This window comes from Heptranchias perlo, chromosome X (assembly GCF_035084215.1).
Source record: "Heptranchias perlo isolate sHepPer1 chromosome X, sHepPer1.hap1, whole genome shotgun sequence".
Lineage (NCBI taxonomy): Eukaryota > Metazoa > Chordata > Chondrichthyes > Hexanchiformes > Hexanchidae > Heptranchias > Heptranchias perlo.
This window is the reverse complement of record NC_090370.1, coordinates 5,901,313-5,926,973: the sequence shown is the minus strand read 5'-3', so window position 1 is coordinate 5,926,973 and position 25,661 is coordinate 5,901,313. Positions and strand designations below refer to the sequence as shown.

The 25,661-nt window shown below is 44.6% G+C and overlaps 1 protein-coding gene across 7 annotated transcripts in view; it reads right to left on the bottom strand.

Annotated features, from left to right (window-relative positions):
* Positions 1-25,661, bottom strand: part of LOC137307210 (tensin-2-like) — a 245,814-nt gene that overhangs the window by 16,582 nt on the left and 203,571 nt on the right. For 6 of the 7 annotated variants that reach the window (XM_067976607.1, XM_067976610.1, XM_067976611.1 and 3 more), the window contains 9 exons: positions 19,503-21,155; positions 17,081-17,273; positions 11,136-11,932; positions 9,810-9,896; positions 5,679-5,810; positions 4,022-4,114; positions 3,272-3,349; positions 861-938; positions 37-205 (listed from right to left, as the gene is read on the bottom strand). In XM_067976607.1, coding sequence (XP_067832708.1) covers positions 37-205; positions 861-938; positions 3,272-3,349; positions 4,022-4,114; positions 5,679-5,810; positions 9,810-9,896; positions 11,136-11,932; positions 17,081-17,273; positions 19,503-21,155 — 3,280 coding nt within the window. The remainder of the gene's footprint in view (positions 1-36; positions 206-860; positions 939-3,271; positions 3,350-4,021; positions 4,115-5,678; positions 5,811-9,809; positions 9,897-11,135; positions 11,933-17,080; positions 17,274-19,502; positions 21,156-25,661) is intronic. The other variant, XM_067976608.1, reaches the window with a different exon arrangement.

The window sequence follows — 25,661 nt, the reverse complement described above, 5'->3', positions numbered from 1 at the left end:
AGGTTACAGTTTGCAATAATACTGATTTGGGCTTACTTTCTTTGGCTGTCAGTTAAGGTGATGCCCTGGACTGAAACTTTGAAGTGTACCACCGTGGCAGTAGGCCGAGGATTCATAGCAAAAGTCTGCATGGTTGCTTTGGCGACTGCTTGTGGGCCGGTCAGGGATTCTGTTTCCACTGAGTTGATATAAAGCACGTTGCAAGCTGAAAACCAGAAAGAAAGATTGGATTATACTGCACAGCGTAATAGCCCAGCTCAAAGTCCAGCATACTGGAACATTCATAACAGCGATGGAATCATTGAACTGTAGCAGGCAAGCCTCTGGTAGCAATGCTCTCACCAGGCATTAATGGCTATTCCCTAAGTTAATAGGATCACTATGATTCAGTCATCCATCTATTAATGGAAGATAAGCTCTTTCATGTAACAAATGTAAGGGAATCCTCATCCATTATCATAGAATCATACAGCACAGAGGGAGGCCATTCGGCCCATTGTGCCTGTACCGGCTCTTTGAAAGAGCTATCCAATTAGTCCCACTCCCCTGCTCTTTCCCCATTGCCCTGCAAATTTTTCCTTTTCAAGTATTTGTCCAATTCCCTTTTAAAAGCTATTATTGAATCTGCTTCCACCGCCCTTTCAGGCAGTGCATTCCAGATCAGAACAACTCACTGCATAAAAAAAAATAATCCTCATTTCCCCTCTTATGTTATCATTAGTGTGAATACTACTATCCTGGTTTCAAAAGATTCCAATCCAGGCCACTCTTAGGACCAGTGCTAATACAACGTTCCCATTCCTCAATCAGCCGAACAGCGAGCTGGTGTGAGACAGTGGCAGGAAGATTGGCACACTTACCTGCTCCCTGTTTAAGCAACTCAGCAGCAGTACTGGTGTTGCCGGGTACAACACTTTCCTGGGTTTCATCCAGTGGATCTAGAAAAGAAAGGCACGGGAGGCTGCCCTCAGTTATGTTTCCATCAACGGCCCTGATAGTTTGTAAAATTCTTGTCACTACAAGAAAACAAAGGTAGGCATATAGCTACATTTTGATTGAATTGCGCAAAGCTTACACACCTACTTGGTTCATTATAGAATAGATGGCAAGACTTTGATGGCTCAGTTCGTAAAGGTGCTACCCAGAGTTGAACTGTGGCACACAGACCTGGACGATCCCAGGTTCGATCACCAGTCCCAATAATAACAGTGCCTCCAGGAGAGGAGGAGAGTCAAGTGGACCTACCAAAAGAAAATGACGTGACACTTTCCGGGGTATAAACTGGGAATGTTAGAGTCCCTACATTCGGCTCTCAGTATACATTGACGGGGTCCAGGGAAGGTGGGTCAGGAGGCTCATTGGGTGCTGGGTGTGGGTGAGCTTTGGACGGCATGTGTTCAAAGGATGGTGGTATTCATTATACAGAAGACAGAGAAGCTTCGCTCCTGTGAGAATCATCATCAGTGTCTACCATATCTAATGAAAATAAAGAAATTAAAAGGCGTTTTTAAAATTATGAGCAAGGAGTGCTCTGCTGCCATCAGTTGGAATGAATGCCTAATCTAACTCACTGTCACTTAATCTCAGAACCTTCTCCAAATATCCTGTGGTGCTGAGCCAGTTTAGTGAATATATCACCGTATATTTCACTGGCATTATATCACTGCCTAGAAAGCACGCGCTCTCACAAAATCACTTTTTTGTAGTTGCAAATTTGCTACGTTGAAATGCAAATTTGTAATATGGTAAGAATTCTTTAAAAATAAACAAACTGAATTTGAATTATAAAGGATAAAGACCAGTTTTTGCCAGACTTACCAGTATCAGTATCCTTAGTTAGGAGGGGTGTGAGAAGCTGAGTGCTTTTTGATAGAATCAGTTGTGAAAGGTTTTGAGAACTATTAAACGAGTTTGTTTATTTATTGCCAAAGATGATAAGTTCATGCGAAGGGATTGTGAGGAAATAGGGGCCAATTATCCAAACAAAATATATCTTTGCTCCAACAAAATTAGGCGCACCCAGATTGTACACAGAACAGTATCCCAGTGAGAGTTGGCGCCTTCAGGAGGAGGGGAGAAAACTAAATGAAAGCTAAATAATACGCAGGTCACAAACCATGGTGAGTGCCAACCAGCAGGGGGAGCAAGTACACCATTAAACAACACACCAGTTCTCAGTCCCTGTGGCAACAGGAGCCAAAGCCTCAGAGTTACCGATTAAACACATTAAATATGATTAGTACAACAAATGTTTTAAGGAATAAGTGATCTCAGATTATTTATAATTTGGCTCTGCTGGTAAGGGTTTACAGTACAATTACTTCATTAAAAATAAAAGCAGTACAAGAGTACGAGGCCAGATAAACACATTAGAGATCAAACCATAATTCTAATCCAAGCATTAAATATTCCAATATACCATTCTCAGTCCAAGATTACATAGGAATTGGGAGCTAATCCTGACAAACTCAAAACATGGAAAACCAGTCCAGAATTTCTTTTTTATATCTTTCTTTTTCTTTGTGTTCACCAAGGCGAGCAAAGATTAGTGCTGGGGGATGCAACACTTCCCATTTCAGGCACTTGGTGTCAGCATCGAGCATTTCACAGCCACATTCAGAGGAAAGCTTCTCCCTACTCTGCCCCAACTTTAGAAGAGTGCCTTCTACTGCAACAGCATGGCATTTTTCCATTTCCCGCACCAGCTGTCCTGTGACCCCTCGGAGTTAGATTGCCAATAGTGTAAAACTTTAGTAGATTTAGTGCTGTAGAACCCATGCTCACTAGGAACCAGCTTGAGGCCGGCCAAGCTCATTTCACCTAGGACCCTCATGACCAGCAGACTGCAGAGACTTTCTTCCCATAAAGGCCAATACCCAACTCAATACACTACACAGTTCTCCCTGTACAGGAGTCTTGAGGCACTCAGCTATAGGAAAAACAATTTTTAAAAATCTATTGGTGATGGACTCATTCCTGTTCTTTCTGGTTTAGGCCTTTCTAAAGGGTATTTTTGATTTTTCAAACCCTACGTCACTCCCGCCCAGGGCTATCTCAAAGATCACTGGCCAAGAACTGATGAAATGCATTGTGCCTATAGTCGAGAGGTCTGAGTGTCAAGTACGACCACTAACTTGTGACTGTGAAGCAAACATTCCTGGCGCCAGGCTGTCAGGCCACAGGTATTTTCTAAGCACTTGATTTTTCCTTCCCTATTTTACCAGAAGACTACAGTGTGTTAAGTAATCTATTGATTTTGGACATTTTGTACCTTTATCTGGAATCTTCAGCTTGTAGGGTAGGGAGATGGGTGTAATGGAGTGCTGATACACCAGGGCTGACAGGCTTCCTGTGTCAGATACAAACACAAAGGCCGGTTAGTTTTCAACACCAAGCAATGATTCTTCTAAAGTAACTGAAGGCTCATTAAAAAAAAACTCTACATTTATATAGCACCTCATTAGATCATCAAAACATCTGAAAGTCCTTCACACAATGAATTACTTTTGAAATGTAGTGACTATTGTGTAGGCAGCCAATTTGCGCCAGCACCATCCCACCACAGTATGTGTCAGCAGGGTATTTGACCGAGGGTGGATAGCACAGCCAAGTCTGATTGTGTCCTCACCTGACATCCACATGTGCACAATTCCCAGCAGGGGCACTGGGTAATGATCAGGAGTTGGAACCCCGGGTGCTGGAACTTGGGACCTTTCTGGTCTGTATGGCTTCGTTCCACCTTGTGGTGTTTTATCCAGTGGGCTAGTATGGTTTTTTTTATAAATAAGATTACATTAGTTACTTTAATGGCACACAGTCCAGTCCAGTGACGAGGGCAGACAGACTGTGTTGCATTGTGATCCTGTCCATACTCATCACACTGGTCATTTTGGTTGCTTCTGGACATTGAAACTGTGGACAGTGAAAGTCCTACAATGGATTTAGCACTCAGAGAGTTAACCTGACGAGTTTATAACCTGGCGTTGCAGTAAACATCCAGCACATTAAGGGTTAAACCTACCAAAGTGTGGCTCATTCTGGCAGCCTTTGATCTTCACACCTTTAGAACCCGTTTCGATGAGGAAATGCCTGACAAGTAGTTCGTTGGGATCACCTGTGGTAACAATTTGGAAAGTCAGGACATCATAGCGTCACAAAGATCAGTAGAGACGAAGGAGGCCATTCAGTCCATCTAGCTCATCCTTATCCAGAAACCGGAGGTTCTCGTCACCAAAATGAGCCGTATTTTATATTCCAATTACTAATCACGCAAAACCTAGAGTGGGCTAGATTGGAGAGAAGCTTGGGGTTCTGTACCATTCTCTGATTGACAGGGCAATCACTTTCTTTGGTTAATTCAATAAGAGACTCGGGTGTGGGAGGTGGGATGGACTGTGGATGTGTGGCTACTGCAGGCAGGAACGTAGGCTGCACTACACAGAAGATGGCACCTTTCCTTCCTGCTTTGTAGCGAGTGGAGATCCAAAGACTGTATATACTTCATCACACACATTTAAATTTGTTTAAAAAGAGCACTGGCTGATATGCTGTTTGAAAATAAAAGCCCTCAGTTTTTGTAATTTATTCTATTGCATCTCTCCCCCCCCCCCCCCCCTTTAGTTGTGGGCAACCATTCTGAGGCACTGAATGGTTGCCCAAAACTCTGCCACCCCATTTATTAAACCCACTTAACCTGACCATGTTTCTAATGAGTAGCTATCTCCTCTCTCTTTATATGCTTCATAAACAGTAATTTAGGAACGCTGTAACATTTAGATATTGCTACTTGTCTTTGGTAAATTTTAGTTGTCAGGTTATAGGAGCAGAATGGAAAACTTCGAGCATCCAGCAATCGAAGGCTTAGCTCAGGATAGGTGCAGAGCAATGATCTCTCTACTCTGCCCCGCGATAGGTTTTAATCCCAATTTCAGACGAGCACCCAGAGGGCAGCGATGTCATTTTTTTTTAGAGCCAACTGGTGCTAAATTAGGACCTATTTTATGCTGAAGGGTTTGCCCCAAGAGTTGGTTTGAGACTTCCCCAAACTCATTTCCCAGAGGACCTTTATTGCCGGCAGAGGAGACTTTCAACTCAGCAGTCTGGCCGAGATTTGAACCCGGACCTCAGAGGTGAAAGGAAAGTGTCCTAAAGCCACCCTAATTACATTGGTTTCATTTCCAAGTTGTTGGTTTTAGAATTGTACAATCAGCAATTCTAATGCCAGTGATGCCAATTAAAATGTTCCACTCCTTCAAGCAGTAACTGATTATTCTTCATTAAAACAATTAAACAATGTATTTATACTTAACTTTTATTCTGCTTTGACCCCACATGACGTATAACTCCAGTGAGGTGTTAAACCTGTGTATGGAGGGAGGGGAACCCCTCGGAAACCTTTTAAACGCACGCAGAGCTTATTTAAATGCACTGAGAGTGCAGACGCTGCCCACTCACTCTCAAAACTCTTTATCCACTGGGAGGGGAGCTTCGCACTTGCCTGTAAGTTCACATACACAGGGTGAGAGAAAACGACCTGGAGTTGGGCAGTGTAAATGAGGCACTGTCTGGCTGCAACCAATACCGCAGCTCCCTGCTTCAGACTAGTACAGTAGCTGTAGTGTAAATACACCCCAAATGTCATGACTATACCGAGACAGAGGACGATATCTGAAACATACCTTTACTGCTATGGGAGCTGAAGTTAGCTGGAGGCGTCACCACCTTGAGGGCAAGACCGTATGCCCCCTGAAATGAATTGCTGTCTCGAATAAGAAATGAGCCAGGCTCTCTGTCTTTCAGAAGTGCAATAGCTGCGAATGGAAGAGATCAGATAATTAGATATTACTTACTTATCTTTCTTTTTAAGTGATTAGATTTATATATTAACAGCATCAGCTATGATTGTTGGCTGACAGAGACTGATCTGATAAGACCAGAAAAGTGAATAACAGTCACAAAGCTCCCCCCTCCCTCAAGGGAAGACTGTTGATGAAGATGTTTTGAAACACAGGGGGGCCATTTTCATCTTCACCGCTTGGTCGGATCGGATCGGGTGGGATCGGGTGGGGCGGGGTCGGATCGGGTGGGATCGGGTGGGGCGGGGTCGGATCGGGTGGGATCGGGTGGGGCGGGGTCGGATCGGGTGGGATCGGGTGGGGCGGGGTCGGATCGGGTGGGATCGGGTGGGGCGGGGTCGGATCGGGTGGGATCGGGTGGGGCGGGGTCGGATCGGGTGGGATCGGGTGGGGCGGGGTCGGATCGGGTGGGATCGGGTGGGGCGGGGTCGGATCGGGTGGGATCGGGTGGGGTCGAGTCAGGTCGGGTCGGGTGGGGTGGGATCGGGTCAGGTCAGATCGGGTGGGATCAGATCGGGTCAGATTGGGTCGGATCGGGTGGGGTCGGGTGGGGGCGGGGTCGGATCGGGTGGGATCGGGTGGGGGCGGGGTCGGATCGGGTGGGATCGGGTGGGGGCGGGGTCGGATCGGGTGGGGTCGGGTGGGGCGGGGTCGGATCGGGTGGGATCGGGTGGGGGCGGGGTCGGATCGGGTGGGGTCGGGTGGGGCGGGGTCGGATCGGGTGGGATCGGGTGGGGGCGGGGTCGGATCGGGTGGGATCGGGTGGGGCGGGGTCGGATCGGGTGGGATCGGGTGGGGCGGGGTCGGATCGGGTGGGATCGGGTGGGGCGGGGTCGGATCGGGTGGGATCGGGTGGGGCGGGGTCGGATCGGGTGGGATCGGGTGGGGCGGGGTCGGATCGGGTGGGATCGGGTGGGGCGGGGTCGGATCGGGTGGGATCGGGTGGGGCGGGGTCGGATCGGGTGGGGTCGAGTCAGGTCGGGTCGGGTGGGATCAGATCGGGTCAGATTGGGTCGGATCGGGTGGGGTGGGGTCGGGTGGGATGGGGTGGGATGGGATCGGGTGGGGTCAGATCGGGTCAGATTGGGTCGGATCGGATCGGGTGGGGTCGGGTGGGATGGGGTGGGATCGGATCGGGTGGGGTCAGATCGGGTCAGATTGGGTCGGATCGGGTGGGGTCGGGTCGGGTGGGATGGGATCGGGTGGGGTCAGATCGCTACAGAACCTGTCTGATTTTCATTTCTGTTGAAATGAATAGAATGAAAGTCGGGTGAGTTTTCCAATGGGACGGTGACCTGCTTCGCTAGATTACCGCCTAAGTGGCGAAGACGGAAATGTCTCCCCCACAGTTTTATTTGCCTCCTTTCAAAGGAGCACTGACCATAGCAATAATGATAAAATACAGAGAGACAAGAAAGGCTATGGCGGAGAGAGGCTGGCGGTTACAGGTGAGAGACAAATGGCCCATCAAGGAGCTTGCTACAAAACATGGAACCCCCAACCCTCCCTGTAGCATCTGGTTATAAAACGCTAAGGAACGACATGACTTTTTTTTGTTCTCTATGGCACTGTGTTCAGAATGGCTTGTTCCCTTTTCTATGTTGACACACATTGAATGGTCTGTTCCCACCAGGCTATTTTTGAAAAAGGACCCCAGTGTCACAACAACAGGAAGTTACTGTTGAAGTTTGTTTAAAATCTAATGAAGAACTATTTAAAGTTGCTGAGCTGGTTAAGCCGCTATTTATGAACACTGGCACTTACAAATCCCAAAATGCACACCAGAAGAAGCCCAGTTTCTCATGTGCCACACACGGGAAAGAACAGTAAACCTTTGATCGTTCACTCATGTCAGGAACGGCAGAAAGCACACGATGTACTGTGTGGTGACATTCAGTTTGCCAATGCCATGTTAATACTCAGAACGTTAATTAAATGTGATTCTCACATATCCTTCACTAGGAAAAGAAATGACCAACCATACTGCATAAAGCTTAATGAGGCAGCTTCCGCCCTGGGTATAGAGAGGGCTGCAGACTGCACCTGAAAACTCCTCAACACGATGGGGTAAAAATTGAGTATGGCCCGATTTCAGGCGCATAACCAGCGGGCGCCCGAACCAGGAGGCCCGAGATTGGGCTTCGGGCCTCGTTTACATTATTTGGGCAAGCTGCCGGAACCTGTCTCGTTTCCATAGGCAGCCCGCCCACTTTAAATAGATAAATGTTGGGCCGCTTGCCTCGCTGGCAGTGGCCCTGAGGTAAGTACGGGGGATGGGTGGAGGGGCCGATCGCGAGTACTATGGAGTCAGGGGAGCACTCCTGCTCCTCAGCAATATTTTTTGAACATTTTTCTTTTTTAAAACAAAAAATGGCCTTTTGCTGGCGGCTGCCGTTGCTTAGGCCGCAGCGGCCGCTGAAGAATCCAGGTCTGGCACTTTCTCTGCTCATTGCAATCCAACATCTGCAACCATCTGTGAGGCCCCTCATTTACTAATGTAAGGGGCCTAACGCCTGTTTTAGGCGGCCAGCAGGGACACCTGAAAAATGGCCCGACCCAATATCGAGTTGGGCATATTTCAGGCATCCTTGGGCCACAGGACGTTGGTCCCTGAAATTGGACCTCGTTGTTCCCGGAAAACGGGTGCAATAAGGTCCAAATTCCACCCCAATGACACAATCCCTTCAGAACTAGAAGGAAGAGTCTGATGACCAGCAAAACTACTAGCTGTCCGTTACCCTCTGTGTAGCTCCACAGTGCCATTATTGTGGGTGATTATCCTTTTCTTTCGGTCATGGGATGTGGGTGTCACTGGCGAGGCCGGCATTTGTTGCCCATCCCTAATTGTCCTTGAGAAGGTGGTGGTGAGCCGCCTTCTTGAACCGCTGCAGTCCGTGTGGTGAAGGTTCTCCCACAGTGCTGTTAGGAAGGGAGTTCCAGGATTTTGACCCAGCGACGATGAAGGAACAGCGATATATTTCCAAGTCGGGATGGTGTGTGACTTGGAGGGGAACGTGCGGGTGGTGTTGTTCCCATGTACCTGCTGCTCTTGTCCTTCTAGGTGGTAGAGGTCGTGGGTTTGGGAGGTGCTGTCGAAGAAGTCTTGGCGAGTTGCTGCAGTGCATCCTGTGGATGGTACACACTGCAGCGACAGTGCGCCGGTGGTGAAGGGATTGAATGTTTAGGGTGGTGGATGGGGTGCCAATCAAGAGGGCTGCTTTGTCCTGGATGGTGTCGAGCTTCTTGAGCGTTGTTGGAGCTGCACTCATCCAGGCAAGTGGAGAGTATTCCATCACACTCCTGACTTGTGCCTTGTGGATGGTGAGTATCCTGAGTACATTCTGTTACCCGAATCAGTGCAGTCAGGAGGTTTGCCTGTGACATGGGAATCTGGAGCTGGCAGAGGTGATCCATGATGCTCCAGAAAGACTCATAGGAACAGATTTTCTTCCTGGGTGTAAAGGATTGCCTGGGCACAGCGCATGGAGGGAAATCGGGTGTGAAGAAAGGCACGCTGGTAATTTTAGTGGTTGGAAAATCGGTTGGGGGGCGATGCCCCTACCCGATTTCCCTTCATGCACAGTGTCCAAGTACAGGTAAATCTACCTCACTTGGTCTAAAATGTAACATTGGTGACAATATTAAAATTAGGATTGCTCTTTCAAAGTGCACAGCTTCCTACTAACTCTGCTTCACATATAATTTAAATGGGTTAAAGCCTAAATAGCAGACTAGAATTTTAGGCGAGCTCATTAAGCGTTCATCCACTCATCTCCCACACTACAATTTGTAAGATCCATGACTATCACTGGAAAAAGTGAAACTGTAGGATTCTTCCTAGACCAGGAGTTCTGTAAGACAGGAGTGTTTGGGAATCTCTGGACTTGGGTGACTGTCAACTGTACCACCAAATACACAAAAAACAATAGTCTTCTTTCAGACATTGACGTTCACCTTGGTCTCTGGAGATGTTTGGTTTATACCAAAACTTTGACGTATCCTGTACAAACGTGGCACTGATCTGGTTTTCCTGGTGTCCATCTGCAGAGAACAAGGACAAGAAATGTTTAAAGTGTTTAAACAAAAGTTGTTTGCATTTTATTTTACTCTTATTTAGAGGGATCTTCTTCAGCCCATCAGAAAGGAGAAAAAATGACAACGTGAAGAAGCATCTCAAAAATCTGCAAGTCTGCATAACTCGGCAGAAGTGCCAAGGTGCACCTGCCCCTGCACCTGCCAAAGTTCGCAAGGTCAGGGGAGGGGGAGGGTCCCATGACTTGCATGTTTTGGTGGGCTGTCCCCAGCAAATCCACACCTTGCCGAAGCAGCCAGAAAGTCCGGCAGAAGACACCCAGGCCCAGGGAGGGGGGGCATGATGCTGGTTTCTCCTCCTGAAAGAAGACTTCAGCTGCCCCCACAGCACCCGTATCAAAGGAGCCACCTTAGAAATTTTTACAAAATGTCTGCCCATCTTCAGGGGGTCCGGCCTGGAACTCTTGGCGGCCCCCACAACCGCCAGTTGATTGGCCAGTACACTTGGGGGTAGATTTTTGTCTTCACCGCCTGGGTGGTAATCTGGCAGAGTGGCTCGCCCACTCACTATAAAACCCCTTGATTCTCATCCCATTGATTTTAATGGAATGAAAATCAGAGAGGTTCTATAAAGGGTGGGTGATCGCAGCACCAGTAGGCAGTCTGTGTGCTGGAAAAGATATGGGGTCAGAAACTCAGCTCAGGGTCAAATAGGACACCAAGGTTGCAAACAGTGACTTTCTAGTCCAGTGTGCTTATTCACTTTGGAGAAGTGAGGACGGCTGATCCAAGCTAACACAGAAAAAATTATCTGCATGAGGTTGTCTATTCATCTCAAAACATGTATATCCATGAAGGGGCTACAGTACATTAGCCTGTAATAATATACATTTACTTCATAAGGGGATCGGTCGGCTGCTGATCATGCCTGCATTGTGTAGGGGGCATGTTTAATCCACTCTTAGCTGGACCATTAGACCAGTCGCCAGAATTTTGAGATACTTCATCTGTTCTGGATGGAATGGGGACGTGTGGTACATGGAGGTCAGAGAATTAACATGGTTAGCACACCCTATCACAATTTCATCTCCAATCAGCTGATTCACAAATGGCATCAGTCAAAATTCATGACCCCTGACCTTTTGGGCCCCTGAGCTCAAGGGAAGTACCTGAGTAGCTTTCATGGGAATGAAAGGTAAAAAGCAAAATATTTTAAACAATTGTTCATCACATAATGTGACTGCTTACCTGTTAATGAATGCACAGAGAAGTCCAAAGTGGTAGGTGAGAACGTCACGTGATGTGTGGTACTTTCACTGGAAGCCTGAACACCTCTTAGCGTGGGAGAGAAAGATCTTCCATTGGCCAATCCGTGGCTGGCAGACATACGTCGTTTCTCTGGTAAGGGTGGCTGCTGCAGACATGGTGAGCTCCCTGACTGGTAGGTGAATACTTCAGAAGGAGAGAAAGGAGTGTAGTAGGGTGTAGAAACTGGGAAGGCAGGAGTCGGAGGTGCTTGTGAATCTGGACTTCCTTGGCAGGACTGTGGAGCAACCATATCCGGTGGCAGTGGTTGATGTTGCAGGCTAACAAAACAAGGGACATTTAAGGCACTGTTTGGTGGATATCTGACAAGGGTTGAATCCCCAGGTGTAGTAGAGACACAGTGATCTGAGAAGGTCTCCACTGGACATCCTTTAAAAGCTGGGCTGCATGGTGTGGAAGGCCCACTGGAACCATCTATTCTTTTGCTTTGGTTCGGACTTAACTGAGTGTTAATGGTCAATGTCTGATGTACACCCACTGGGTTACCAGGCACTGCGTAGGTCTCCACTCCATTTACTTGTTGGCTGCTTGGCTGTTGATCTGTTGGGCTTCTGGGGCTCTCATTTCTATGACAGCTGACAGGTGAGCCACTGTTTCCTGACTCAGGACAGACAGGGGGATGAAGGCTTGCTTCTGTTCCAGGTAGGGTTGTCCATTTTGGGCCGGTAACTATAGATGGCTGGACTGGTGTTGCAGGTCCACCCTCTACTGTCCCTGTGCTGTCGATAGTTATAAAAAAGAAACATGAAAAGACATAAAGCCCACTGTCCATCTGTGTTTACACAGCAACTCCAACATAAAGAATTAGAAGACAAAGACCCCTCAAGTTCACAGGGTCAGAGGGTAGGGCTCTGAAAACTCTGCCTTTGACTCCTGGGGAGGTACATCTGGGGTATCCCCCACCTGGAAACAAGATGAGCTAGCAGCTTTTATATTTTTCTAACACCCCCCTCATCTTGGGCTACCCAGGCCCAATCCCAGCCTGGATCCTCCCCACCCCATGTAGGACCCATATTCCCCGGGAAGGAGGCCAGTATGCCTCTTCTTCCTCAGCATACCAGCCTTCAATGTTATCCCTTGATCTTCTCCAGTAGTGTCCTGTACGGTACCTTATCAATAGTCCAATACACGACATCCACTGCATTTCCCCCATCACCATATCCATCACTTCCTCAAAGAAATCTACTAGGTTAGCCAAGCAGCATCTTTTCTGAAATCCACGTTGGCTGCTTCTAATTATTTTCTCTTCGTCTGGATATTTAGTAATTTCATTTTTAATCAACGACTCCAAAATTTTCCCTACCACAGTCGTTAGACTGACTAGCCTGTAATTACCTGAGTTAGTTCTGTCTCCCTTTTGTGAAAATGGGTATTACATTGGCCACTCTCCAGTCCTCCGACGCACATCCACACTGCAATATAATTTCTGTGGCCTCCGCTATTGCTTCCCCCATTTCCCTCAGGATCCTCGGAGTATTTTTTATAATATGTAATGTGAAACTTAAGGGTGCTTTTGTTAATCATCAATCTATTTTGTGCTAACAGTTACTGCACTAAATTTAGGAACATAAGAACAGGAGTAGGCCATCCAGCCCCTCGAGCCTGTTCTGCCATTCAATTAGATCATGGCTGATCTATATCTTAACTCCATCTATCCTTGGCTCTGTAACCCTTAACACCCTTAACTAACAAAAATCTATCGATCTCAGTTTTGAAATGATCAATTGACCCCCAGCCTCAACAGCTTTTTGGGGGATGAGTGCTCCAGATTTCCACTACCCTTTGCGTGAAGAAATGCTTCCTGACATCACCCCTGAACGGCCTAGCTCTAATTTTAAGGCTATGCCCCCTTGTTCTGGACTCCCCCACCAGAGGAAATAGGGTAGATAGAGAGAAACTATCATCTTAGACACCTCAATTAGATCACCCCTTAATCTCCTATACTCGAGGGAATAAATTTAATGATGCATTGGGGGAGAGGGGTGTTGGAGTCTGGGATTATGTGGATAGACTAAAGATCGATGATTGTGATGTTATTACTGCAAATATGCTGATCACATATACTCAATTGTATCTTCCCATTCTTTTGTGGGCTGTGGAAAATGCAATGGAAGTTGAAGTAAAAAGTGATGCAGTGTGTGATGTGGAACTGAACTATAGAGACAGGAAGGTCCCAGGTTGAATCTCTGGTCTCTGTTGAGTTAGCTGATTTCAAGTGAGTCAGTGGTGGCGATACAACAAATGGGGGCGGGGGGGAGGAAAGGTGAAGTCAATGAGGGTTTCTGCATGTGTGAGTGTGAGCTGAGGACAGGGGCGAGGCTCAGCTGTGATAACCTCTCTTCCCCCTCCACTCCAATCAAATATTGTGCCAGCACTCAATTTCAGCTTGCAAATGAAGAATGGCCACTTGGATGAGGCATTGGAGGGCTCCAGGCACCTGTAACATCATACTCTGTATGAACCACCAGCTTCAGGAGAGGAGGGGTGAGTAAAAGGTCACCCACATTGAGAAGTACAAGTGGATCAGGACCAGGCTGCAGTAAACAAATAAAATGATTTGGTTTTGTGAAGTAATCTTCAGCAAATGGTGGTGGTGTGAGTTGGTTAAAATGTAAGTGCTGGATGAGTGGGACGCCCAATCCCTGCTGTTTGGAGCAGCTGCTCCAGTTTCTGGGAATTGCCACAGTGCAAATTAAATGCAGATGGGACAAGAGGAGGAGGCAACAGTGTAATATCGTAAATCCAGTTTCAATGACGACCTGTCAGACTGGGGTTGCAAAGTTCAGCTGTGTGTTGTCTTAACTGACAGAATGTGATATCTCAAAAGCCCCAGGATACCACAAAATTCTTTATTTGATTCCAATATCCTTCTGAAATAATCCTAACTTACAAAAAGATACATAATTCTGCTTTCAATTCAGTTTAATTACATAGATAAACTACTGTAAATGTTGCTGCAATTTCTTTCTCTATTTAGAGCTGTCAATCACCCATGTATGTGGATTGACTGAGCCTTCAGGCTTCAAATAGACACAGGTCCTTGCCTCATCCACTATTGCCCACCAGGTGAACTTGTTCTTGCAACAGGATCTGCTTGTAAATTAAACTGTTTCCAGCTAAATGGAGTAATTCTATCCTACGGTTTCTTTTCCTTTTCGCCCACCTTCCAATTTTGGGGTGACTTTGTGCTCATTAAAGATAAAGTAAAAGAAAGAACTTGCATTTATATAGCACCTTCCATTTCCTCAGGATGTCCCAAAGGACTTCACAGCCAATGAATTACTTTTGAAGTGCAATCACGATTGTTTTGTAGGCAAATGAGGCAGTCAATTTGTGAACAGCAAGATCCCACAAATAACAATGAGATAAATGACCAGATGATCTATTTTTCTGGTGTTGGCTAAGGCAGGAGTATTGGCCAGGACACTGAGAACTCCTTATTTTCGACTAAGTGCCACAGAATCCTTTACATCCAGCTGAACAGGTAGACGGTGCCTCATTTTAACGTTTTATTCATAAGACAGCACCTCTAACAATGCAGCGCTCCCTCAGTACTGCACCAAAGTATCAGCCTGGACTCAAATCCTAGAGTGGGGCTTGAACCCACGACCTTCTGATTCAGAGGCAACTAACTGAGACACTTCACTGAGAATGGAATTTTTTCTGTGCTTTTTGTGCCCATTCTCAACATGTAGGCCTCCCAGGCTAGGTATAAAACAGGTCAGGTACAGAGCAAAGATTCCTCTATCCTGTCCCAGTATAAAGCTTCAGTCCCAATCTTGGAAGATAAACCCATACTGCACCAGTGTAAATTTTTCTATTGCCCACACCAGAGCCCAGATTTTAACCTAACCCGCCCAGCAGGAACAACTAATGGGTTGTTTTGTGCACCATTGACAGGCCCTTGTTTCTTGAGGGGACCATGTGTTGTGCTGATATTGTGTCTCACTAAGAAGTATATCTCAGTAGGAGAATGAGAGAGTCCAACATAACTTTCATATGATAAAATGTGCCTGGGGAGAAAAACAACATTGCAGTCGTGCAAAATGAGAACAGTTCTCAGAGCCTCACGCTATCACTCATTTAATTAGGCAGCTGAAGTATTTAGGACAGTGGAGGTGATATATGACCAACAGACAGACAGCCACATAAATGCCTAAAGTCAGTCTCCAGAATGGCCATCCGAGTGCCAAAACCTGTGTTATTACAGTTATCCCAGGAGAACGCTTCCATCTGACACATGTGTGATCCATTCTCAGCTGAACGTAAGCAGCTGTGGACTAAGAGGGAGCCAGCACTCCCATCAAGTTAATTCTGCCAATTTTTATGGCTTGAGCCATATCACCCTTTCACTGTTATCCCTGAAAAACCCAAACCTTTGAAACCTCTAAGAATGGAACTTTGGTAGTGAGGTTTAGGCATATTAGCCCAAAAATGATCATTGGTCATATTACTGGATGACTGCTCGCCATGTTTTTATAGCATCCCTCTGCTGTTTTAACAGGGGCACTGACCTGTTTATTTTAAATGGGTTAACGCTTCTGCTAAAACAGTGGACAGAGGAATGCCATAAAAACATGTTAAGCATTTATCCATTACTACCACCAACAGCAATTTCTAGGCTATGAGAACAGCAAAGGACAAGAAAAAGCTGCTCACCATGACCTCCAAAATATTGGGGTAAACATTCTGCTTCTATCCTCCTCCCGGTGCAGGACAGGGCACATCATCAAATTGCGCACACACACAGTCCGTGATTTTCTGTCCATCAAGATTAATGAACAGAAAATTGTGGGCTGGGAGTGTATGATTCACACAATATGCACTGCATGTACTGGCAGCACAGAAGCAGAATTATTAGCCAATTATTCCCAGAGCTGTCATGCCTCATCTTGAGCAGGACATATATTTATCATAGAGAGAAAAAACAATTACAAACGTTTTATCTCCTTGGGAATTGGTCATTCAATACTTTTCACCTGGTACTTCTTAATGTCTCCGAGGCATAGTTTTATAAACCACCAGTGAATTTTTTTCTTAACTTTCTGGCTAATGTGGTTTTTAAATGTTCTGGAGGTATTATCAGAAGTAATTTGATATTTTTTGGCACATTTCACTATATTTGCGTGGGTCTATATATTTAAAGAAGGAAAGAAATGTATATATTTGGTGGTACATGAAAAGAATGTCACATTTTGTAGAAAAAAAATAATTGGATGGATTTAGCTGTAAACATCTAAAATTATCCCAATGTTAAATCGAACGTTTATTTTATCCAATTGGTCAAATTAGGATCTGTTCGATCATCTGGTTTGTTGTACATTATTTAAAAAATGTAAATTTCACATAATTCCCCCTCACATCTATGCTATTCCCCACATTCAGAAAGATGGGCATCAAATACACTGGCATTTCAACAGACAGCTAGGACCGCCATCCATGCTGCCAATCAATAATATTATTGAGAATAACCACAGGTGAAGGCCAAAGCCTATAGTGAAGGTTGAAAAGAGTAGGAGTAAAGCTAAGGTAAATCAAGAAATTATGGTTAGGTGATGCCAAGCTTGGGTTTCAAAGGGCTGTAGATTGTAAGAGAAAGGAAGGAATTAGGAGCCCCACAGTCTTGATGTCCTGAAAAGAGTGAGTTAGAGTAGAAGATGGTTAATGACTCTCTATTTCAACACTGTGAGGATGCAGGGAGGAGGAGCAGCAAGCATATCATTAATGATTCTCCCTTCCCTACCTGCCTGATTTATCCAAACTCTCCTCTCAGACAGCCCTGCTGTGTATTCCAGGACAGGCTCGGATTTCAAATCAGGTTTCAAAGTGTATTTCTATTGTCAGCATGACAGAAAAGAGGAAAGTACCTTTCAGTATTAGCCACAGGGCTGCTTGTGTATACAGGAGTCGATGGTTCAGTCGTGTTGGATGGAGAGGTACAGATCACCATGGCTTCTCGGTAGTATCTTCTCAGAATCTCTGGATTCTGAAGTTCTCCAGGAACTTGGGATACAGGAGTTTCTTTCCCCTGGGATACTGGATCTGCGCTGAGCTGGACTTCTAACAGAGAAGTGAAGGCAACATGTGCTTAGTGCTTTACCTTTGTAATTCTATACTTTGTTATGCCTCTATTTCAGGTAACTCTAACAATTTCTTATTAACATAATTACGACCTGTCTAGGCATTAATGACATACAATAGCACAAGCGATATTTTTGTCTGTTCTGATTATTTATTTGATCAGGGCTAGTGAATTATTTTTTTCCTCCCCGTTTCTATCCTGTCCTGAAGACGGTGACTCTTGTCAGGTGATGGCTCTATGTGTAGCAGCAGCCCCTTCAGTTCATCCAGGTGACCAGTCTTTAAATATGAGCCATTCATTTTAAGTGGGTCAACACCAGTATTAAAATAGCGGCCAGAGGAATGTCATATGACTGCATTAAGCTAATATCACCAAAGTCATTTCTAAGCTCATATGTCAGGGCTTATCTCACAGTAAGTGACTGCAACTCGAGGACAGATTAAGAATGTGCCTGAAATATTCTGGTTATAACACTGAGGTATTTCCCTTTTAGGTTTCCACAGTTGTCTCCACTGTACTCCTTACTTTATGCTTTGCTATTATAACATGTTGCCAGCCACAGTTGTACCTGGTAAAATCACTGCCATCAACAGCAATTAATGTATTATAGCTGCTAGTAAATTGCCTGTGGTGTTGTCCATGGTTATTGGATCAATGTGTTTTTTGATATATACAAGATGGTGTTGGAGTTGGGAGAGACACTTGAGAAACTCGCTCCACAGAGCCACCTAGCAGCCAGTGCCTGAAACTACACTGTGACCGTTAGATTCGCAAAACTGAATGGGGACTGTTGATATAGCAAGGAACAATCGTAAATATTGACACAAAAATATGACCAAATATAATGACATCAAGAAGCAAGGTTTGGGAACAGGAAATGTGCACCCTACGCAAGATTTTTAATAATACCTAGATGTAGTTTGTTAAAGCTTTACTCTATAAACCAGGACTGCGCTTGGGTAAAATATAACTTAAATGAAACCAGGTTACAGTAATTCATTTTGACATTTTTCTATTTATTCAGCATGACAGGCTTCAATGGATGAGGCCAAAAAAATAAGATAATTGTTCTTTGGTTATTAGCACCAGTGAAACCTTGTGCTTTTTGACGTCATATTATAAAACTATTTGCACTATTTACACCACAACAGGGAGTCAGAATGTCTTCAGAGAGTTAAAGGTAAAAAGCTGGCAAGAAGACAGACTGGTATTTCTGATGTTCTGGATACCATTACAATTTTGGCCATCAGAGGGCATTCTAACTTACTGCTTTGTACACAGAGCAACAAGCTCGCTGGACTGAAAGTAACATTAAAGCACTGACAAGTGACTGCAGCCAAAAGAGAAAATTAAATGACCACCAACAATGGGGATAGAGATGAGTAATCGAAGTATTAGGAATCTAATTTATGAGGAAAGATTAAGGAAGGGCTTGCTCTCGTTGGAAAAGGAAGACGATGAGATGACCTAACTGAAGTTTTCAAGATTATGAAGGAGTTTGATAAAGTTAACTGGACAAATTGTTGACTTGGGTGAAGCGTTCAAATACCAGGGGACACAAAATAAAAATAAGGAAGTTTCAAATTAATTTTCCACCCATTTATATTCAACATTTGGAAAATTTAGCCCAAGAAGAGAAGTCAGGAGCAACTTTTTTTTATATATAAGGGTAATAGATTTGTAGAATAAGTTACCAGGGAAGGCCTTTGGTACAGAATAAATGGATTCAAGAGGCAACTGACTGTTTCTGGAGAGAAGGGATTGAGGAATATAGTGAGAAAGACAGGAATTGGGGTGAGATTAATGAAAAAATTATATACTTGTTGAGTCCAATGGCCTTTTCCTGTTCCTAAAATGTCTTACCTTCTAACTTCATATGCTAAATGACTGCTTTCATTTTACTTAAGTGACATAACCCGTGGGACATATTTTGTAATGCTCACAATGACATTTTCACACCATGGGTCAGTTACAATGCAAATAGTTCCACACTATCCCAACAGTTCAGCTCAAACCAGTACAATGTACATCTACAAATCAATCAGTGTTCAGAAATGATCTAGGATTTTAGATGTGAGAAATTCCTGGTTGCTTTAGAATCTAGTTTGTTAGCCAGAGATCCTCAAGAAGCCTCAAAGAGGCATTTATAATTAATTTGAACAATGACAAACAGGTAAGGGACACAATTTACCTCGATCTCTACTTACCAGATGATTGGTGTGGAACAGCAGTTTCTTGGCTCTGCTGACCTTCATCTGCTATTCTTACTGTTCGGTCACAAATACTTAGTTTTCTAGGTGGAAACTGAGATAAACTCAGACCCACTGGTGACGTGGAGCCAGACGGAGGTCTTTGTGGGCCTTGAGCACAAGGCCCCAGCACTGAGGATGACACGAGTGGACCACCTGGGTAGCTTTCACAGTTTCTGTTGGTACAGTGCTGCTCTTGATAATGGTCATATGGACAACTACAGTGTGAATGTTGTTGATAATCTGGACTGTATTTTAGTTCTGGATACCTTACGTAATGAGCTAGTGATTCAGGAGATCCTTCCATACTTCTCTGAAGCGGTCCACGAGATGATGGTGAAATCTGAGAGGAATATGTGTGCGCCATCTGTGTTGGTGTTGCCATATTTGTATGTACATGGTTATAACTAAATGGGCTGAATCCATGTCCTCTTGGGTACTGGTTATATGAATGTGCAGGCATCAGCAAAGGAACTGGCTGAGGTGGCTGACCATTTCTTATCGGATGGTTGACCAAATGTGGCTTCAAATGGTCATGCTGCCACATATCTGTGTCAGGAGGGCAAGGATGCTGGTACATGTGCACAGGTAAGGAGTCATGATCCAGTTTAAGTGTGTTAAAAGCTGCTGCCGATCTCTCAATCTCTTCCTCTGATATTTTTGAGGAACAGTTACGACAGGCGCAACTGTGAGACATAATATCTGAAGGATCTTGCTCAAGAAACTGTATGTGCTGTCCATCTAGAAGGCCTTCTATCTGATGGTAATCGATTAGCCTGTTCCTATTTGTTTTTATGTCATGATCTCTCTGGATATCATCCCTATGCCTTATTCTATGGATAGGACCTTGAGGCATTCTCTCCGTGCATGGAAACTGATGAAACACAGGCGAGTATACCTGAAGTACTTCATTGCGTGGCCTTTGGTAGTTCATTCTTTCCAATACTGCTGCCTGGTGGTGAATGGTGTCGATGTTTTTCACATGGTCATAAGAATCATGTGGCCTGCCCTCCAGCCCCAGGTCATTCATTTGTGGTACATTTCTCTCATACATGGGTCGTCTTCTCTCCAGCGTTACATCAGGCCTATAGTAGATATCATTTCGAATTCCTTCAGGACTATGGCTATATCCAGGTATTCTGCGTTCTGGTGAGAGATGGCTAGCTTTGAAAGTATAAGGATGGGTGGTATGATGAATGTTTCTTGGTAAAGTGGCAAACCGATTCATCTCGCATATGTCATCATCATCCAGAATGTCTGTCTCCCTTTCATTAGGTACAGATCGGCCATTGGAGCGGGCCTGTGAAGACATCCCAGGTTGTGCTGTCACATTGTGCATATTTTTCACTGTGGCCATACCAAATCCACTGAGAAGCCGATCTAACTGTTCCTTCTCTACTTGTGAAGGAGCTTGCTTCATACTAACACTGTGATCTTCTGTCTTTACTGAAGCAGTAGAGTGACCTGAATCTGTGCTGACAGACAAGGTGTGCCCACAGTGGACAGACACAATACTTGATGGGCTTCCATTGGCTGTAGCAGTGCTGGGGCTTCTCTTTTTCACTTTGGCATATAGACTTCCATCCAATGGGCCTCGTGTGTGTGGTACTTCTTACAAAAAGAAGGATTTATAGTTAGTTCTATGGCAGCATTATAATCTTTATATATAGTTGTATATTTAGATAAAATATATGTTGTATTGTTAAAATCATTCCTGCACATTCAGGATTAGAACTGCCCATAGTCAGCTTTTGTAGGCAGGTGGTAATATATAGCACAGTCATGGAAGATCCTTACTGAGCTTTGAAAAGTAAAATCCTGATATTTAAATCCTGCCACATTCCTCACAGTTTTGTAACTTAAATTTCTGAAATCTGAAAATGAAAACTTTAATTTCAATAAAATGCAAGGATTTCCCCCAATGGCTCACTTGGTAAATTTGCAGCCCGTTGTGGACTGGGCCTCAGATTTGCTCCCTGGTCTGTGCTGAGTAAGCTGGTCTTAGACGGGATGGCAGTAGAGGTCCTACAAAGGGTCTGAGGAGGGGTCTAGCCAGGGTTCCCGTCCTGATCGCTACGCAATGGAAGTGTGTGAATGTGAATACCAAGTAAGGAGGGGACCGGGCCTCGCTGTGATGCCGAATAGCTGGCACCCATTGCCAAGGCTCACACTTGAAGAGCGGTCACTTGCGGGAGGTACTAGAGGGCGGTCAGCACCCATCAAACCGTATCCCTGCACGAGTCAGGAGGAGGGATAAAAACTAATCCAATAAAATACAACCACTCCAAAATGTATGAACTAGTCCAGTGACGGGATTAGGATAAAAACCATTTACCTCTGGCATTTCATTACTTAATGTAGGCAGTTCTCTCAACTAAACTCTCAGGCACTCAATAAGATAAAGATTCCCATAACTTCCTCCATCCCCTGTGGTTGTAAACACAGATTCCACTTTAATAGCGAAACTGAAATTTTGCATCTTGCTTTGAAAACATATGGTTGCCATGCAAATAAATCCCATTTGGTCCACTGGTTTGGATTTAATGTTCCCCAGATGTGTTGACATAAGTAGATTTATGGACAGGAGACTAAAATCGATATATTCTGTATACATTTTGTCACCAGATTCCTGACTGTAATCAGTAAGTGAGAACACATTCACTATAACTGATGGATGTGATTCTTGGCTGCTGTTGTATTCAATTTTTGTCAATACAAATATGCAGGGAGCAGGAAAGTAGATATATTTCCTTTATCAGTAGGTTGACTTACAATGAAGCTTCTGCTGAGAGGAAGGTAAATGTTTGTTTTAAGTGGTTTGTAATAGCACGTTTGAGGAAGTGGGCAATGCAGTGGGTTGGACTCTATCCTTTTACCTGAGTATGAATCCAGCCCAGACTGATGGGATGAAAAGTCTCTTTTGCCTGAAAGGATCCTACTTGAAATGAGTCTGGCCAGTCTCATCCTGAGTGGGCACAGGCCCATGACACAAATCTCCCCCTAATTGGCAATCTCACTTAGACAGGTGGCTAGTGTGGGAACGGGAAAAATATATCCTGGCAGTAGGAGATGCTTTTCTGAGATTGGGATTAAAGCAGAGGGAGCTTTAGTTTGCTGTACCTGACCTGCGAGTGCTTGATATTGACACTGAGTGCTCAAATTGGAAAGTGTTACATTCCTCAGCACTAACATCCCTCATCTTGATGAGCACAAAAAACAAGTTTCTGCTGCAGCAAGCTGTAATTATTCATTATAACCACTAAAAATAGATCTTTTGATAACAAATAGTTTGTGGTAAGTGAATGTGAACACTCCTTTAAAGGAGTGTGGTCATCTGGTTAAGCCACTTTGCCAAGGTTTGAGATGTGGGGGCTGATTTTCACCTACTGGTGTATGTCAGAACTGGTACAAATCTCAAGAGGATGATAGTGCGGTAACAGCAGTAAATTTTAGGGATCTCATTTAAATAACTATTCACAGGTCCAACTGTTGAGAGCACACTTGTTGTGGGAACAGAAACTCGCATGCAAGTGAAATTTAAAGGGATGGGGAATGTCACAATAGGGTGGCAAAAATTCTGAAAGCTTTTGGAAAGACATGGAAGGCATATCAATCCATTGCCAAGGCTGAAGGAGCAGGAACAATAAAGGGAAAGGAACCCCAAAGTGCAGGCATAAGTCTGCAGATAAGTGATGAAGCAGTCAAGTACCTGATCTCCATTGATGGCTTCTGAAGTGGAGGTGGTGCAGCATGAGGTGGTTGCAATGATGGTGAACCTGTACCACTTCATGGCACTGCAGAATGCCTGACTCTTACCATCACTGGCTGTACCAGCCTTATACTGCATGGTAGATGCAGATATCCTTGCAGTGGATGGCACAGAACATCTGGGCTCTCTGCTTACCCAGCTCCTGTGAATACAGTTCCCTGCAGCCACTGCCTGATAATGTGCAATGACCTTCAAATAGGGTTGGTGGCATCTTGGTAGGTACAGCCAATCAGGCAATGGTGGCTGTTGATCACCCTATCATGCCTTCTTTCATGCAGAGCCACTGAACGAATGACTTACTAACCAGCATTACACTTAAACAGGCGTTCACATATCTTAGTGCTGCTATTGAGTCTGCTGTCCCAGATTCCTTTGGGACTAGGAGCTTCCACCTGCCCTAATCATTTTCCAAAGTGAACTACGATCACCTTCGTCTGCAGATACCAATGTGCGGTTCTGGCAGGTGGGCACAGAGCACCTCGTGTGCAGACTGGACTGCCTGGCATCCCTTCATTGATACTCCTCTGCCTTCATACATCTCAGAAAGGGGGATTCGGGAATCCCATTTGTGCCAGCAATGGTGTTAGAGGCAGAAAAAAATTAAAAACAATTGGCACAGAGGCTCATGAGAACCTAAGTGCCAGCAGAAAAGAAAATGAAGAAAAATGGGCCAGAAATATCCTTAAAACAGGGTGTCTGAACATTACCATTGCTCTAAATGAAGACAGTGTTATGGGTCTTTTACTGGTCCACTATATCCCATGAACCAGTGCACATGAACCGTAGCAGACTCAAATATCAGCTGCTTGGAGTGTGCAATGGAGCCAACAATGACAGGACCACATTATTACTTCACCAATTGTGGCTGTTCTAAACAAGTGTCAGTAAAAACTAACAGCAGAAGAGGAAAGAGGGTCAAGTGGAGGGACTTTTTGTTCAAAGTACCATCCTACTGCTCATATTAAAATATATTTATAATAAAATGCTCCTTAACGGTTTTAAAAATGGTTGAATTGCTACCTTCGCTGGTCGGGATGAGATACTTACAACCTAGAGTGACTCCATTCATTTTAATGCAAGCAGTGATTTTGGACCAGCCTGGAAGCTGATCCAGAACTGACTGACCCTGGCAAAACACACTACTTATAAAGTATGCCCAATACTATTCAGTGCAGGGATAGTGTCTCTTTAATTGGTCGGCAGTGGAATGTACCAGGTCCCCATAGCTGAGATTTAGTACCTTTCATAGACAGGCAGCCTATAATAAGAAATTGTTGTTTGCACTGTTTGGAATATGAACCAGCCTTCACAGAAGTGCCTTGGCTCTGTGACACGATGCAGTTCACGGGCATTTAGATACATTCAGCTTTACTGCGCTCAGCTGCTCTCGGAAGTGCAGGGATTACAAGATTAGACTATTGCTACAAAGGCATTCTTTTCAGGAGCAGGACCTGTTTGTGTGCAGTTTTTCCCACTTCGTACTTGTGCCAATCAGATTAAAACACAAAGCCATGATCAAGTTCAGAAGCAGGAGAAGAAAGGGTGGGGAGGAAGTAGTTCCAAAAAGCCCATGGAAGACAGTGGATTCACTCAATGTACGATGCTATTTATACAAACTGAGGTACATGAAGGATGCACCAACTGAAATAATCCTGCAGATTTGTGGTGTTGTCAAGGCTTGTGAGACCATTTATTTATTAATTTTGCACTGTTGTTTTGATGGTTCTCTGGAACATCTATATTTGCTTTAAAAGTGCCTGTTCTATTATGCCAATTCCCCTAATAAGGGAAACTGGCTAATTAAAATATAATGGTTGGTACAGGCTCATTTCATTGTTTCTCACTTTAATGACTGAGCTGTAAATGATGCATAGTTGATTATAAAAGTGGAAAAAATGGCTCCAGTGGTTAACTGCACTGCCTAGTGAGATACTGAATCATACAGACCTGGAAAATCCCAGGTACAGTCACCAGTCTGTGCTGAGTTAGCTCATCTCAGTCAGGGTGATGGTAGAGGCACTATGATTGGGCTCAGTGCCCCTAAGTAAGGGAGGGGGGACCTTATCCAACACTTTCTGAGAATCCATGTATGCTTCATCTACCACATTCCCTTTATCTACACACTCTGTGATTGTCTCACTGCTGGACAACACATCATTATTTTATCCCCTGTTCCAGGTGAAATATATTGACTAAATCCAGGGTAAAACACACAATGTGGCTTCACTTCAACTTCAGGTGAGCCCAACCCTCCCAATGAACCAGTATATTTCCATTTCCACATTCTTCCCTTTCACCTAGAGAGCCCATATATGTGCTGAGATGAATGGCTTTTTGTGATGGGGAGA